General features: G+C 33.8%; 1 protein-coding gene across 5 annotated transcripts in view; it reads right to left on the reverse strand.

Annotated features, from left to right (window-relative positions):
* The window catches only part of PCLO (piccolo presynaptic cytomatrix protein), a 408014-nt gene that overhangs the window by 101240 nt on the left and 292485 nt on the right, over window positions 1-14289 (reverse strand). For 4 of the 5 annotated variants that reach the window (XM_045089737.1, XM_045089734.1, XM_045089735.1 and 1 more), the window contains exon 10: window positions 10421-10546. In XM_045089737.1, the coding sequence (XP_044945672.1) occupies window positions 10421-10546 (126 nt within the window). Of the gene's footprint in view, window positions 1-1398; window positions 1488-10420; window positions 10547-14289 lie in introns of all 5 variants that reach the window. The other variant, XM_045089738.1, reaches the window with a different exon arrangement.

Below are 14289 nucleotides of genomic sequence, written 5' to 3' on the forward strand. Positions count from 1 at the left end.
TGGCTTAATCACTTCAGGCATTCCGTGTTTGTTTGTTCTTAACTTATTCAGGCCTGATAACAGAAATAATATTTCACTATAGCAGACAGCTCTAACAGTTCAGTGTTCCCCCATGGGAAGCCTGAACTTTTTAAGATTTATTGTCATCCATGCAAATAATTTTATCTGTCCTTAAAAAAGTAACTTCAGTAGCTAGTCTAGTGCCTTAGAGTTAGCAAAGCACATAAAATATACCAGCTCCTTTCATTCCATTAACCCTGTGAGATAGGTCTTAAAACCTCTCAGTTGTACAGATGAGATAAAAGGAGACTGAGGGAACATCAGTAACTTGACTAAAGTCTTGAAGATGGCTTTATCTCCATGTTTCTGACCCAAGTTCGGTGCTTTGTTAATGAGAAATATTCTGTGTCCCTGTAGTTCAGAGATCAGAACTAATTATGGTCAGTTATCTAAGCATGTGCAGGTATAAGGGCCAAAGAATTCAATCTTAACATAGCAAATATTTTTTTTTTACCATCAAAGATCTCCAAAGTGAAAGAAAACATGCTCTCTTTGCCATCTATGTAAAACACAATGTCAAACACTGTATTTAATATTTCTGGTACATTATTTCTAAATCTTATTATTATTATCTCAATTTCCTTACTGAGAACACCAAGGTACTAAAAGTTGAACAACATATCCAGGCAGTTAAGTACAACAGCTAAATTTAAATTCTGACCTGTCTGACTTAAAACACATTCTCTCAATATGTGGGACATGTGAAAACATTAGCTGATGAAAATCTTATGAATATTGAAGATAGTTCAGCATTCTTGCTTCCAAAACAACCACTCCAATTCTCTCTCTCTCTCTCACACACACACACACACTAAAATGTAGCCTGTTATGGCATACTGACTAGACAAATCCAGAAATTTAAGAATCAGTATCACTTGAACATACATAAACATTTCAAGGTTGCTACCCTTGTTAATAAAGGCAAGCAAATTATGGTAGGGATTATTACACTTACCAAAAAATGTACAAAACAGGGTAATTCTTTAGTTTTCTTGATATCGCTACCAGAAATATTATAAATCGAACATACATTTCCTCTGATTAATTTCAAAGTAAGTGGATAAAAAATGATAAATATATTTCTTTGTCCTGGCAACACACTAGTCATCAATATCCTGACAAAGTAAGGAAGCTGTCACTGCCTCCTAAAAATAATACATCATAACCTACCAGTCCAGTTGCCTCAAGTTTTTTTTTTTCTTCTTTCCATAAGATAGATTCCTAAATATTTATTAGGAAATCTTTGTATTAACATGAAATGTGATCTTTTGTCATATGTACCTGACACACTAGCTTGTAGGAATTTTGAGAAATCTCATACTAATGACCAATCCGTACCTGGTAATCCCCCAGGACCAAGAACAAGGAAGCTCACTCATCTGTGTGGTGTGTTTCTTGATCTCCAACCTTGATCACTGCCATGCCATCTGTAACATATGCCAAAAAAGCATAAGCAGAAATAGAGACTTTCTTGCCTAGGAACATTCTCCCTTAAGTTACATAGGAGTGTGTCTTCTAACAGTACTACTGGAGTTAACTCTCCAACCAGAGACTTCTTCATAACAAGGATTTCCGGAGGCCAACTTTTCACATCAAAACCGCCATTCCAAAAACAGCTAGCCTCAGCTTCACACCAACCACTGATTGTCAACCATAGAGCCAACAGCATTTTCTTGCCAGAAACCCTGTCAAATCATCTCTACAAAAAGCCAGCTAGTTGGATCAATATCACCCACACTGAAACAAGAGAAACTAAGAATTTAACAATATCCATGAATTAGAATTTATGTCTCAGGCATATTTCCCCACAGAATGACATATGGATGAACAAAAGATGAGATCATTCTTCACAGGTATGATGACATGGGAGAATCTAATTTTCCCTATATCCCTGGCTAAATCAAAAGCAAGCAGTGGACATCAATGGTTGTAAACTTTTGCTCTCCTATTCTATGTACCTACTGGTTCATTGAAAGGGTCTTGAAGCTACATTTATATCTTAACGCTATATTCTTATCTTGGCTCTAAATGGCTTTCTAATCTTCCAAACCATTTTGATTTAATCATTAATAATAGTAATAATACAGATACAAGTTACCTTCAAAATCAAATGTTTTTGGTTCACTGACTGTAAGATGTTTAGTTCTCATGGATTTACTGTTCTTTTATGGAAACTGTTGAAATTCTAAAAGTATCATGTCAGTAATGTATTTCACAATTAGGATACACAACACTAAAAAGAATTAGGAGAATGAGTTCAAGAACTTCAGTGGTTAAATGAAACTTAGAACCAATGATATGCACATGAAGGATTACATTTGGCCCATTATATTTCCTTAACAAAATTTTATTTTATTTATATCTTCTACTCTGCCTTTTCTAGGGATATAGTATTGTTAAAAGTCGATATAAAATGATACAAAATTGTTTATAAGTTTAACAATTGCTATGTGTTAATTTTTTTTTTTTACTGTCCTAACTTATTTTATTGTAGTGATTCAAAATACAATGATTAAATCTCTAGATAGGACAAGGGTCCAGTATTGTGAATGCACTTAAGACTCAAATAGACATGACTCAGTATAAAAAGATCTATTTTTTCTCAAGTTAATCTATTCCTTCAATACAATCACCATCAAATTTCCCACACAGATTTTCCTGAAAATTGATAAGAAGATTCTGAAATATGGATGAAAAGCTCATAGGTTAAAAATTGTCCCAAGACGGTTCTGAAGAACAGCAATATGGTACCTACCATATGTCAGGACTTATTATAAAGGTATCATAATTAAAACTGTGACAATGATGTTGGGATAGACAACAGACAAGTAGATTAGAACAAAGAGTCATAAAAGACCCACACATGTATAAAAAAATTCAATAACTGACAGATGGAGCATTGTGGATCAGTGGGAGTAAGGACACACTATTCAATAAGTGGTACACACACAACTGATTATCTTTATTGAGGAGGGGGAAACCTAGAGTTTCTACTCAGACCACAGATAGAATAAAGCAACTTAATTCTCTATCAGGACATTATGTGAAAAGTGAGAAAAATTTTATGACTTTTAGAAAAAAATATAGAGCAATATTTTTAAGACTTTTGGGTAAGAACAATTTCCTAAACAATACAGAACATTTATGAAACTTAACAGAAACAAAAATGCTAAATTTGACCATATTAAAATTTCAATTTGTATAAAAACAAACAAAAAGACAAACAAAAAATACCAGCCACATACTAGGAGAAGACATCTACAGCCCACTTATTTGACAAAGGATTACCAGAATATATAAAGATTCCCTCAAATTCTATTTGAAACACATAAACTAATCCAGTTAAAGAATAAGCAAAAGAGCAGGCAAATGCAGATGAGAAAAACCCAAGAGTTAACAAAATTAATGAAATATTATCCTATTCAACATTATCAAAGGGAAGGTAAACAAAAACAACAGACACCATTGCAAATTACATTTGAAAATGAAAATTCAGAGAAAGAGGACCACAGATGTAGACAAAGAAGAAGACTCATTTATTACTCACAAATGTAAAAACAGTTTAACACTGTGGACTGCAACTCGGAAAAAACAACTACTGTTGAAAAAACCATACAACATTCTCCTATATTATTTAACAACATAGTCATTATAACCAGAAATTTAACTTGTAGAAGAAATTCCTCCACACGTGCATTAGGAGACTACTTCAAAAAATCAATTCTAGCATTGCTGGAAATAGTTTAAAAACCTCATAAATAACTTAAATAACCAGAGAATGTTTAAACTATAGTAGAGATGTACAATAATAGAATTCTGGCCCATAGTGAAAATAAATGAACTAGAGCCACATGTATCACTATGAATAAGTCGTATAAACTTCATATGACTAAGGGAAGTTGCAAAAATACATTAAGATATCATTTATATAAAGTTTTAGAAACAAGCAAGATACGAAACATTTATGAATACGTACATAAAACTGTGAAGAAAAGCAAGTGAAAGAGTAACCTCAAATTAGGTCTAATAATCTGGGACAGGAGGAGAAGTCTGGGACAAGAGAGGTGACTACAGGAGGCTTTAATTGACTTATGTATATCCCTTTCCCCTAAAAATATGAAACAAATATGGCAAGACGCTGATATAATAAATATGGCAGGTACATGGCTATCTGCTGTATTATTCTCCACAGCTTTTTTTAGACTCAGACATTTGTAATCAAAATTACAAGTCAGCACCCATAAGTTGCGTACATGAAACCAGGAAATGGTGAGAAGCTCCCCCAGCCCCACTCCCATCAGGGAAGGTGGAACAGAAAGGGTGGGATGTTAGAGAGGAGAAGGGAGTTGGGGGATATTGGAAGGGGAGGTGAACCATGAGAGACTATGGACTCTGAAAAACAATCTGAGGGTTGTGAAGGGGTGGGGGGTGGAAGGTACCAGGTGGTGGGTATTATAGAGGGCACGGATTGCATGGAGCACTGGGTGTGGTGCAAAAATAATGAATACTGTTATGCTGAAAATAAATAAAAAATAAATTAAAAAAAAAAAAAAAAGAAAGGCTGGGATGTTGAGCTGGGCATTTCAAAAGACAAGAGGTGAAAACTGTGAATAAGCTGTGTGAGTCTCATAAGGTAAGTTTCCTGACTGGAGAGGGGGCTCAGACTAAGAAAGAACATGTCCTCCTTAATGTATCAGTGAACATCTCACCCTGACTTCTTGTAGTTACTGTGTAATTGGAGACATTTAACCACTGAGCCGTTCTGGTAAAATTCACAAGACTGAGAACAAAACACACTCACCATTTAAGTGCAAATAAATCAGAAACATGGGTCAGGTGGCAAACATCTCCACATAGCGCTTGCTATTTCGATTTGAGATTTTAACCTCTAATTTAAAATTCCTCCTTTTTGTGCCCATCACCCTCTGACAAAACTTTTGGACAAGAAAAGAACTGCCAGGGGAAAATCCTCTCCTCACGCTCTGTCACTGCGCGGAACGGTGTGCTGCATTTTCCAGGTATCATTACTTTTTTTGTTTATTTTATTTTATTTTTTTCTGTATCAGTAACAATCTAATACTGTCCCCTCCTCCCCCTTGGATCTTAATTAAAATTCTAAGCAAAGAAAAACTAAAAAAGAAAAACCAAAAAACAAAAACCCTAGAGTACATTTATGAGCAGTTAAGCTCAAAGTTATAAGAACGTGTGTACCCAGAGGTAATGGTTTCTATTTTGTGCATTTTTTTTCCCTGAAAAGGTAATCAAAATGGTAATTAACCAACTGTAGAAGCTGTCTTAAATGTACATGGTTCTTTACAGATAGTAGCATGTGACCACCAGTATTATGATTTGCTTCACAAAATCCTGTGAGGAGTAACATCTTAATACGTACACAACGTTTGTAATTAAAAATTAATTCTTCAACACTCATTTCTACATATAGTATTTGAAATCTCATTTTATTTGATACTTTTGGGCCCTGGGTATGCAGGAAACAAACCCCAGTGTTCAGGGACAAGAAAGATCCACGTACAAGTGACATAGGCACAAATGGATGGAACGTAGATAACTGACTCTGGTCTTTACCAGATTAAACAAAACAAAACAAAGTCTTTGCTTGTCATGAGGTATGGATAATTGTATTATGGGCTCCCCAAATCTGGACATGGGGAGCCCATAATAGATCTGAGAACAACATAAATAGTTATTTTTAAGGAAAGCTTTTTTTTTTTTTAAAGCATGTCATGAATTCAAAAATTGTAATCATATCGAATAGGTTTCAGTACATAAAACAGAGAAAAGAGAGTTTATTACAGAGGAAGCATCCAATTTTTTGAGGCCATTGGTTAAGGAGCTGATTATATTGAACCTGGTATTGATATTGTACTGTGAACAAGGTTGATAATCATTTCTCTAAACATAGAAATTTTAAATGGAAGTGTTAAGTTTCAAATATACATTCAAAGTTCATATATTCAAATGTACTTTTAGATACTCAAATAGTTCAAAGAGAAGTAACAATATCAAAGGAGAAAATGAGATAATATCATATACCACTTAAAGCCCCAATATTGATGAGCAGTATACAGCCCCAATACTGTTGACCTGAAATTATTTAAAATTTTAATCTTAAAGCAAATAGCAAGAAATAGCACTTTAGAAACTTAGATTTGTAGTTTAGTTCCCGAGATGTTTTGTCTTCTTTTTTTCACCCCCAACAGAAAAAATGACCTTATGCATTAAAAGAAAGAAGGGAAGGTTGCAAAAGATCATTCTTGGAAAAAAAAAATCATTCTTGGTCTGGTATTTGCTTAAGAATGTTTAGGAAGGCTACAGAGAAATAAGTTTTAAGATTTTGGAAGATTAGTTTCCCTCAAGTGTCTGACTGTGTAAGTTCTTTCAGAAAATCATTACAGAATTTTACAAAACTAAAAGATTGGCTCAGGATATTTTGATTCACACAATGTTCCCTAACTGCTTTTTTAATTTCAGGGGATGGCACAAGCCTCTATTATGAGTGTTTAAACACAAATTTCTTGAGAATAGCCTAACGATTCTGCAATAATAATTTTTGCTAATTATCAGCATTCAGAAACACATCATTTTCGTACATTATTTAACAAGATAGACAACCTTGTTCAGAAAGATTTCTCAAAAAACAACGAATAAAAATCTCCAGGAAGTATAGCGGGGCTTTTTCCCCTTCATTGCATAAGTCAGTACTTTCAGAATTTTGGCTTATGAGCACTAGAGAACCTACATGACTGGTCAGTATGTTTTAAATGCACAAATCCAGAGAATAAAAAGCTAGAGGAAACCTGGAAATACCTTTGCTTTTCCAAACATCAACACAGTCTGAATCCATGGCATTGAGCACAATGAGACTGTAAGCATGTGAGACACTGAATCTGAAAAGCCTACTGTAGGAGAAAAAAACCAACTTAGAAAAAAACAGTAAAGATGACCAGTTTTTTGGGAAGAGCTTCATTGTATGGAGTGGGAAAAAAAATACAGTCTAAGAATTCTATGGTCAACCAAATGTTACGCATGTTTTCAATAGAGTAGAAGATAATTTTTTTTAAGATTTTATTTATTTATTTGACAGAGAGAGATCACAAGTAGGCAGAGAGGCAGGCAGAGAGAGAGGGGGAAGCAGGCTCCCCGCAGAGCAGAGAGCCCGACGAGGGGCTCCATCCCAGGACCCTGAGATCATGACCCAAGCAGAAGGCAGAGGTTTAACCCACTGAGCCACCCAGGTGCCCCAAGTAGAAGATAATTTTAAACCATAAAGGCTCAGTGTACATATTTTTGTATTTAGAAATGCAGAAAGATACACTTGGAAGACATCAAATCAATTCCTAAGTCTACCCGGAACTCATTCTACAGATGGAGATAAACAGTTACATACCCACAAACACATATTTTATCTATTTATTCATATACTTATGTTTTTTCCTTAGAAAAGAATTAGTTTCAAACTATGACAAATTAACCATCTTTAATGCCTTCAATAAACAAAATTTTATGATGGTCATGAAAAATTTTAAATATTAAAAAAAAAATCCGCAAGTCTCCAGTGATATACACTGGGTATTGTTAGAGTGACACCTCACCTCAGACATAAAAATCAGAGTTGTGTTTTAACCAATCTAGAGCTCTGAAATTTTTTGATGATCTATCAAAGATTAAAGATGAGGGGTCTAAGGATAGCATGAATGAATAAAGCACATATTTAAAGACAAAACAAAAACTATGTAAATATAAATACACATACATAAACATATATATCCTGAAAATATACTGGTCAAACAAGGTGAGTCCCTATGGATTCCCATTTGGACTGATGGCCTCCTAGTCAGCTCATCTTTGCATATAAAGGGAATGAATTTTATCATTTTAGCCTGGTGGCCCAGAACACAGGTATTGCCTTGTGGATGGTTTGTATGTTAAAGTAACTCCTTAAAATATTTGATGTTTCAAAAACAGGACCTCAATATTGAACCAAGAGAGTATCGTGAATCCAATAGAAAGAAATACTACCAAGGGTTTTATTAAAGACCTATGTCGTAAGAGTAAACAAAACAAAGCTAGAAATCATAAATCACAATGGGTGTGCATTTTACAAGAACTGGACTCCAACCAGAGGATCTGTGTTCACCGAAAGGCCTCGTTTGGCACTTTGGCAAATCTTTGGGGAGAATTACTAAATAAATAATTAAAACAAAATCTTAAATAATATGCATGTAGCTTTTAATGATTTCACATTCAAACCAAATAGGCAGACTGTAAGACTACTACTTCCAAAAAGGATGAGAAATTTTGTGACAGTCTGAGCATGTAACATTCTAGGTTCATTTCAATTTTCTCTCTTGAATTAATTTGTTTTATATCTATTTTTTAAATTTAAATTTATGAACTTAAAAATGGCTACATAGGTTACCAAGTACAAAGAGTATCATTTCATAACAGTATGCTTCTTTCAAATTGTTTTTCAAATCATCCTGATTTGTAGTATTTCCCAATTTCGATGATGTAAATTTGGAGAAGGGTTTCTTTATTCAAGTTATCTTTGCAAAACCTTAACACAAACAGTTGCAATTTTTTATTTTAAAATAAAAATGGTATATACACTTCCTTCTGGAATATGCTGTATGAAAATGATCATGTCACTCCCATTCTTAAAAATGGTCTCAACTTAAAAAAAAAATGGTCTCAATTCCTATAGCTTAAGTAGAGGGCAACACCTAAGGATTAGCATTAAGAGTGATAGGATTATAGTCACAGAAACTTCATACAGACTCCGAGTTCTGTTCATAATTGTTATATGTTCATTCATTGTCTTTACCTTCTTTTAGCTGTCTGGCTAACTCTCCTACCTTTTCCAGTTTTATGCATGATATTAGAATATTTTTAATGATATGATTTCACGGGTGCCTGTGTGGCTCAGATGGTTAAACACTGGCCTACGGCTCAGGTCATGATCTCTGGTTCCTAGGATGGAGCCCCAGATCTGGCTCCCAGCTCAGCAGGAAGCCTGCTTCTCCCTCTCCTTCTGTCTCTCCCCCTGCTTGTGCTCTCTCTGTCTCTCTCAAATGGATAAATAGAGTCTTAAAAAGAATAATAACATGCTTTCAGTTACATATTAGGTAACGTCCTGGTAAAGTGGCATTCCGAGAGCCAACAAGCAAATAAACAAACAAAACAGGCCTAATTTCCACTTTGTAAATACTCCCACCATGACCAATTCAAGCCATCAATGTGACATCATTGAAAGTGAATTTGGGAAGAGCATATCTTAGTGAGTTGGTTGGCTCCAGTAGAGCACTGTGATGAATCGATAATGCCTCAAGTTTCAGAAAAGGACTGTGAATCATTTTAGCATGATTAAATGTTAAGCAATGGGCTGCATTTTATAAAACTATGAAATGACAGAAAAGCACTTTCCAAATAAGTATTTTGAGTAGAATAAAATATAGGTTAAGGTTATTTTATGATTAAAAAGTATTCATCATAAGCAATATCATTGAAAGCTTGTAAACTATATGTTAGAGTTTTGAAAATGTGAATGACATTTAATTAACAAGAGAAAATAATCATCATGCATTTTAAGAATCAACCATTTTATAACATTTGAAAGAAAGTGATTATATATGTATAAATATTTTAATGGCCCTTTAGATATATCTGTAAAGTTCATTATTTTAAAATGCTTTTGATGTAATAAGGTGTATAGTATCTAGAAGCAGACCAAGAAACCTAGCCCAGGAGTTGGCAAATTTTTCCTGTAAAGAGCCAGATAGTATGTATTTTAGTCTTTACAGACAATTTAGTCTCTGTCATGAATACAGTTCTTTTATTATAGTGTGAAATACCCACGTTCAACATGTAAATTGATGATCCTGCCTGTGTTCCAATAAAACACTATTTACAGAAATAAGCAGCAGATAGATTTGGCCTGTGGGCTATTCATAGTTTGCTGACCTGACTTGAGTGTGTACTGAATCATCTGATATTTTATAGTTCTGATCTCAATATAATTTTTTTAGTGTTTATAAAAAATTAACCCAATGATGAAAGTTTTTTAAAAATAATATTGCCCAAGTCAACAATATTGACTCATTAGTATTTGTTAAACAAGGTAATCCCATAGCAAACCAACAGCCAAAAGGACAATGCAATTGAAAATAAGATGAATATAATTGTGAACACATTTTCTTTTATATTGTTATACCAAAATTTCATAATTCATCATAAGGAGAGCAGTTTACCTAGACAGTAAAGAGGAAAATTTCACATGAAATTAAAATATATTTAATATGAGTACATTCATTTTAATTGACTATGAAATCCTTATCCTTACCTTCTATAAGTTTCCCTGTCTGTTCTGCACTTCCTCCAGGAAGAATTTTGGCAATATAGGCTCCAATTTCACCATTATGTCCAGGGATTTCTTTACCACCCACAATTCTAATTCCTAATCCATTACCTGTATTGAAAAATTAGCAAATTATTAGTCATGATTTAAAGGGACAGCAGTTTTCAAAAGTTATAAGGTACACATAAAGTGGGCTCTGGTACCCAGAAGCTATCTACAAATGAATATTGGGACTGGACACTAATAACAGAAAGGTATTATTCTGAATTCAGTAATAGTTGATATGAATAGGACATTCTGAGATTTTGGTAGCATCTATGATGAATCACCTGATACTAAAAAATAATTCTTTGAGTTCAGCTATACCACCAATATAAGAAACAAATATCTTTGTCCATTTTCGACCGGATACTTTATAAAAACATTGTATGAAGATGTTCCCACTATAAGAAACTCCAAAGCATATAGTTCACTTATGAAATTGAGGAGCATTTCACTTAAAAAGACAGTAGTGGCTGTATACATTGAGAAGACACAATCCATTTGCACATGACTGCAAATGATAAAATGAAAACACGATCATAACTTGTGAATTACTATTGACTTTTTAGCCTTAACTCATCAACTAACATTGTCTGTGCCTTAGCACGGCACTTACTGCAAGGCACAATAAAATTATTCTTGCCTGATGAACAACTTAGTGAACTTTTTTATTTCCTAGAACAGGTTTTTCTGTAAATAGCCACATGGAAAAAAAGGTGGACAATGATTATTATGTGAAAACTAACTGAGACAGAATTAAGTTTATATTTTCTTTTTAACCAGCTAAAAATTAGCAAGTGTATATATGTAAAACACCAGATATACTTTTATTTTTTTTTACCATTGTCAAGGATATTTAAAAATAAAAGTACTATTAGAAAGCAGAGTTATTCTTCTTAAATGAAGGTACAATTATTTCTTTAAATTACAGTTCTTTTTTTTTTATAAAGATTTTGATTTATTTATTTGACAGACAGAGATCACAAGTAGGCAGAGAGGCAGGCAGAGAGAGAGGAAGGGAAGCAGGCTCCCTGCTAAGCAGAGAGCCCGATGCGGGGCTCGATCCCAGGACCCTGGGATCATGACCTGAGCCGAAGGCAGCAGCATAACCCACTGAGCCACCCAGGCGCCCCTTTAAATTACAATTCTTGCCATTCACTGATTGAAGTACCATTTTCAACTCTTTCAAAATCTCTAAATTTTAAATGTCACCTCCCTTATAGTTTCTGTTTCCTTCCCACTTTACTCTTCAAAAGCAATCCCTGTAGTCAGCATCAACACAGTACAAACATCCAAAAATCAGTAACACTGGATTATGGAATCCTTCTGTTATCCACCTAGCATAGTTTGGTAAAACATCATTCTCAGGTTATAAGAGGGTTCTGAAGGAATTTCCTCTCCCATTTTCTTTCTCTTTTCCTTCTTTGTATTTACCCTCTTTTTTCTCTGTCCTTCCCTACTATTCACCTCCCTCTTTGTACCTTTTTTTTTTTTTTAGATTATATTTATTTATTTGACAGAGAGAGAGAGAGATCACAAGTAGGCAGAGAGGCAGGCAGAGAAAGAGAGGAAAGCGGGCTCCCTGCTGAGCAGAGAGCCCGATGAGGGGCTTGATCCCAGGATCCTGGGACCACAATCTGAGCTGAAGCCAAAGGCAGAGGCTTAACACAGTGAACCACCCAGGCACCCCCCATCCCCACCTTTATTTTTTAACCAGGGTTAGTGTTCTGAAGATTTAGCCTCAAAATAAAAATTAAAAACAAACAAACAACTGTATGTTTCTAAGTTTCCTGCTGTTCTCAAGGAGTGAGAGCTTTCTCTGGCCCTACATGTGGATCTTTTCTGTTGCCAGTTTCTTGGTCCATTGCTACCGATATGAGAGATTAATTTGTGATTACTCATTGAATATAACTGGGTGAATACAGAATGTCATCTAGTACATGACCTGGTTTCAACTAAGTCTGCATAGAAACAGTTGATTTGTTAGATAGTAGGCTATAAGGATTCACCAGGACTGATCCCACAGTAAGACATTAGATACAAATAAATGGTAGAAGATGAAGAAATGTTCCTAGCCACTCTTCATTCAATTAGTCTAGTCTATTTTTTATTGTGTGAAGGACATTTGGAAATTACATATTGAAGATTTTAAAATAGCTGGCCATAATTAAAGGGTTATTTCATGGAATTTATCTATAAAAAGTAAGAATAGTTTCTTAAATATTTGATTTCACTCTACATGACTGAATCACTCAGAGCTGTAATTTACCACTTGTTAAACTTCTCAAAAAACACACACAGACACTGAATTTCTAACGTGGTCAGTGTATACATATCATTTTAAGATGTAGTCAATTTCAGATCCTAAAAATCCGCAGATCCACATTACTTGCGTGTATAGGCATATGTTCAAGATCATGGCTTACATCAAAATTTATCATAATGCTAGAGTATAGGAGGGACAGCAGGGTACAGCAAAGTGCTAAGGGAATTTGGTTTGAAATATTTCTTTTTAAGCTTAAAAGTGAGAGTGTAAACATAGCCCATGAAAAGCATAAGCTAGATGTTTAGGATCAGTTGTTACACCTTGTAAAGGTATAGCTAAAAGAGTATTTGTGGAACTCCAAATTCTCTTAATTGGTATACATGATTATTTTTAAAGGTTCACTTATAGCTCCACTCTTTTTAAAAATTTTTATTTATTTAATTAATTTATTTTTATTATGTTCAGTCAGCTACTATATAGCACATAATTAGCCTCTGTTTAATGACTCATTAGTTAAGTACAGTTTCATTCTGTAGTCTTCAGAGTTAGATAGTTGGATCCTTAGTACCATTTGATTTTTGGTGACTGAGGATGCTCTAAAACCCTGTAATAAAGGATCAGTGGAAGTAAATTATAATTATATCCATCTTAATAAAGTAGCACAACACAATCTTATTTAATTTATAAAATACAGCCTCATACCACTGAATTCTAATACTCAAAGCACTTTCTAAATACATGTTATAAGCCTCAGTATCTTTGGTAAAATGAAAGTAATGTACAGTGGTGACAATAGTGTGAGAAATGAAATTCACAGGTAAAGAAACCATTTCAAGAACACAGTAAATTTTTAAGAATTACTGTTGCTCTGGTTGATGCTAAGTTTTTCGTGTATACAACAAAGTAGCATAGAAATATTAAAATTTGTGATAAAAAAGAATGATAGAAAATAAAAAGACTCAGAAAGTATAACAGTTTTTTGCTTACTTTACAGGAATTACATGTATCCTAATTTGGACATAATGCATATAAAGCTAATTTACATGATTTCTAATTATTTAAACCTGGACATTTTGATATCATATTTCTATAGTTGCACTTTGATATTTTATGTTATAAATGCAGAAAAAATAAAAATACTTTTAATACTTCTATAAAAATACAACACCCCAACTCAAATCTAAATTGTAGTATTCAAGAAAAGATCTGGTAAATTCAAGAAGAAACATTAATTTTTAACTGAAATGCTTATATCTGAATGGTCCTTGATAATTGATGTTTATATCATCACTGTTTTTCGACTTTTGACCAATTTTTATCAACATAAATTCCTTTTGCCTCTCTGCTTATATTCTATCTAAAAACATTAATAAAATACTTCCTTAGATGCTTTGGAAATACAGTAGTTTTGTTCAAGTGAACAGTGCAGCTGGTTAGAAAGACCAGTAGTTACCAAAGAAACACAGAAGCTTTACTAAAAGATTGTCAAAGTTAAAATAATCTCACAGCATATAAGCAGTGATGTTGTTGAAGTCTTACTGAGAAG

Source organism: Mustela putorius, unplaced genomic scaffold (genome assembly GCF_011764305.1).
Source record: "Mustela putorius furo isolate JIRA1106 unplaced genomic scaffold, ASM1176430v1.1 tig00003845_pilon_pilon_pilon, whole genome shotgun sequence".
In the NCBI taxonomy this organism is placed as follows: Eukaryota; Metazoa; Chordata; class Mammalia; order Carnivora; family Mustelidae; genus Mustela; species Mustela putorius.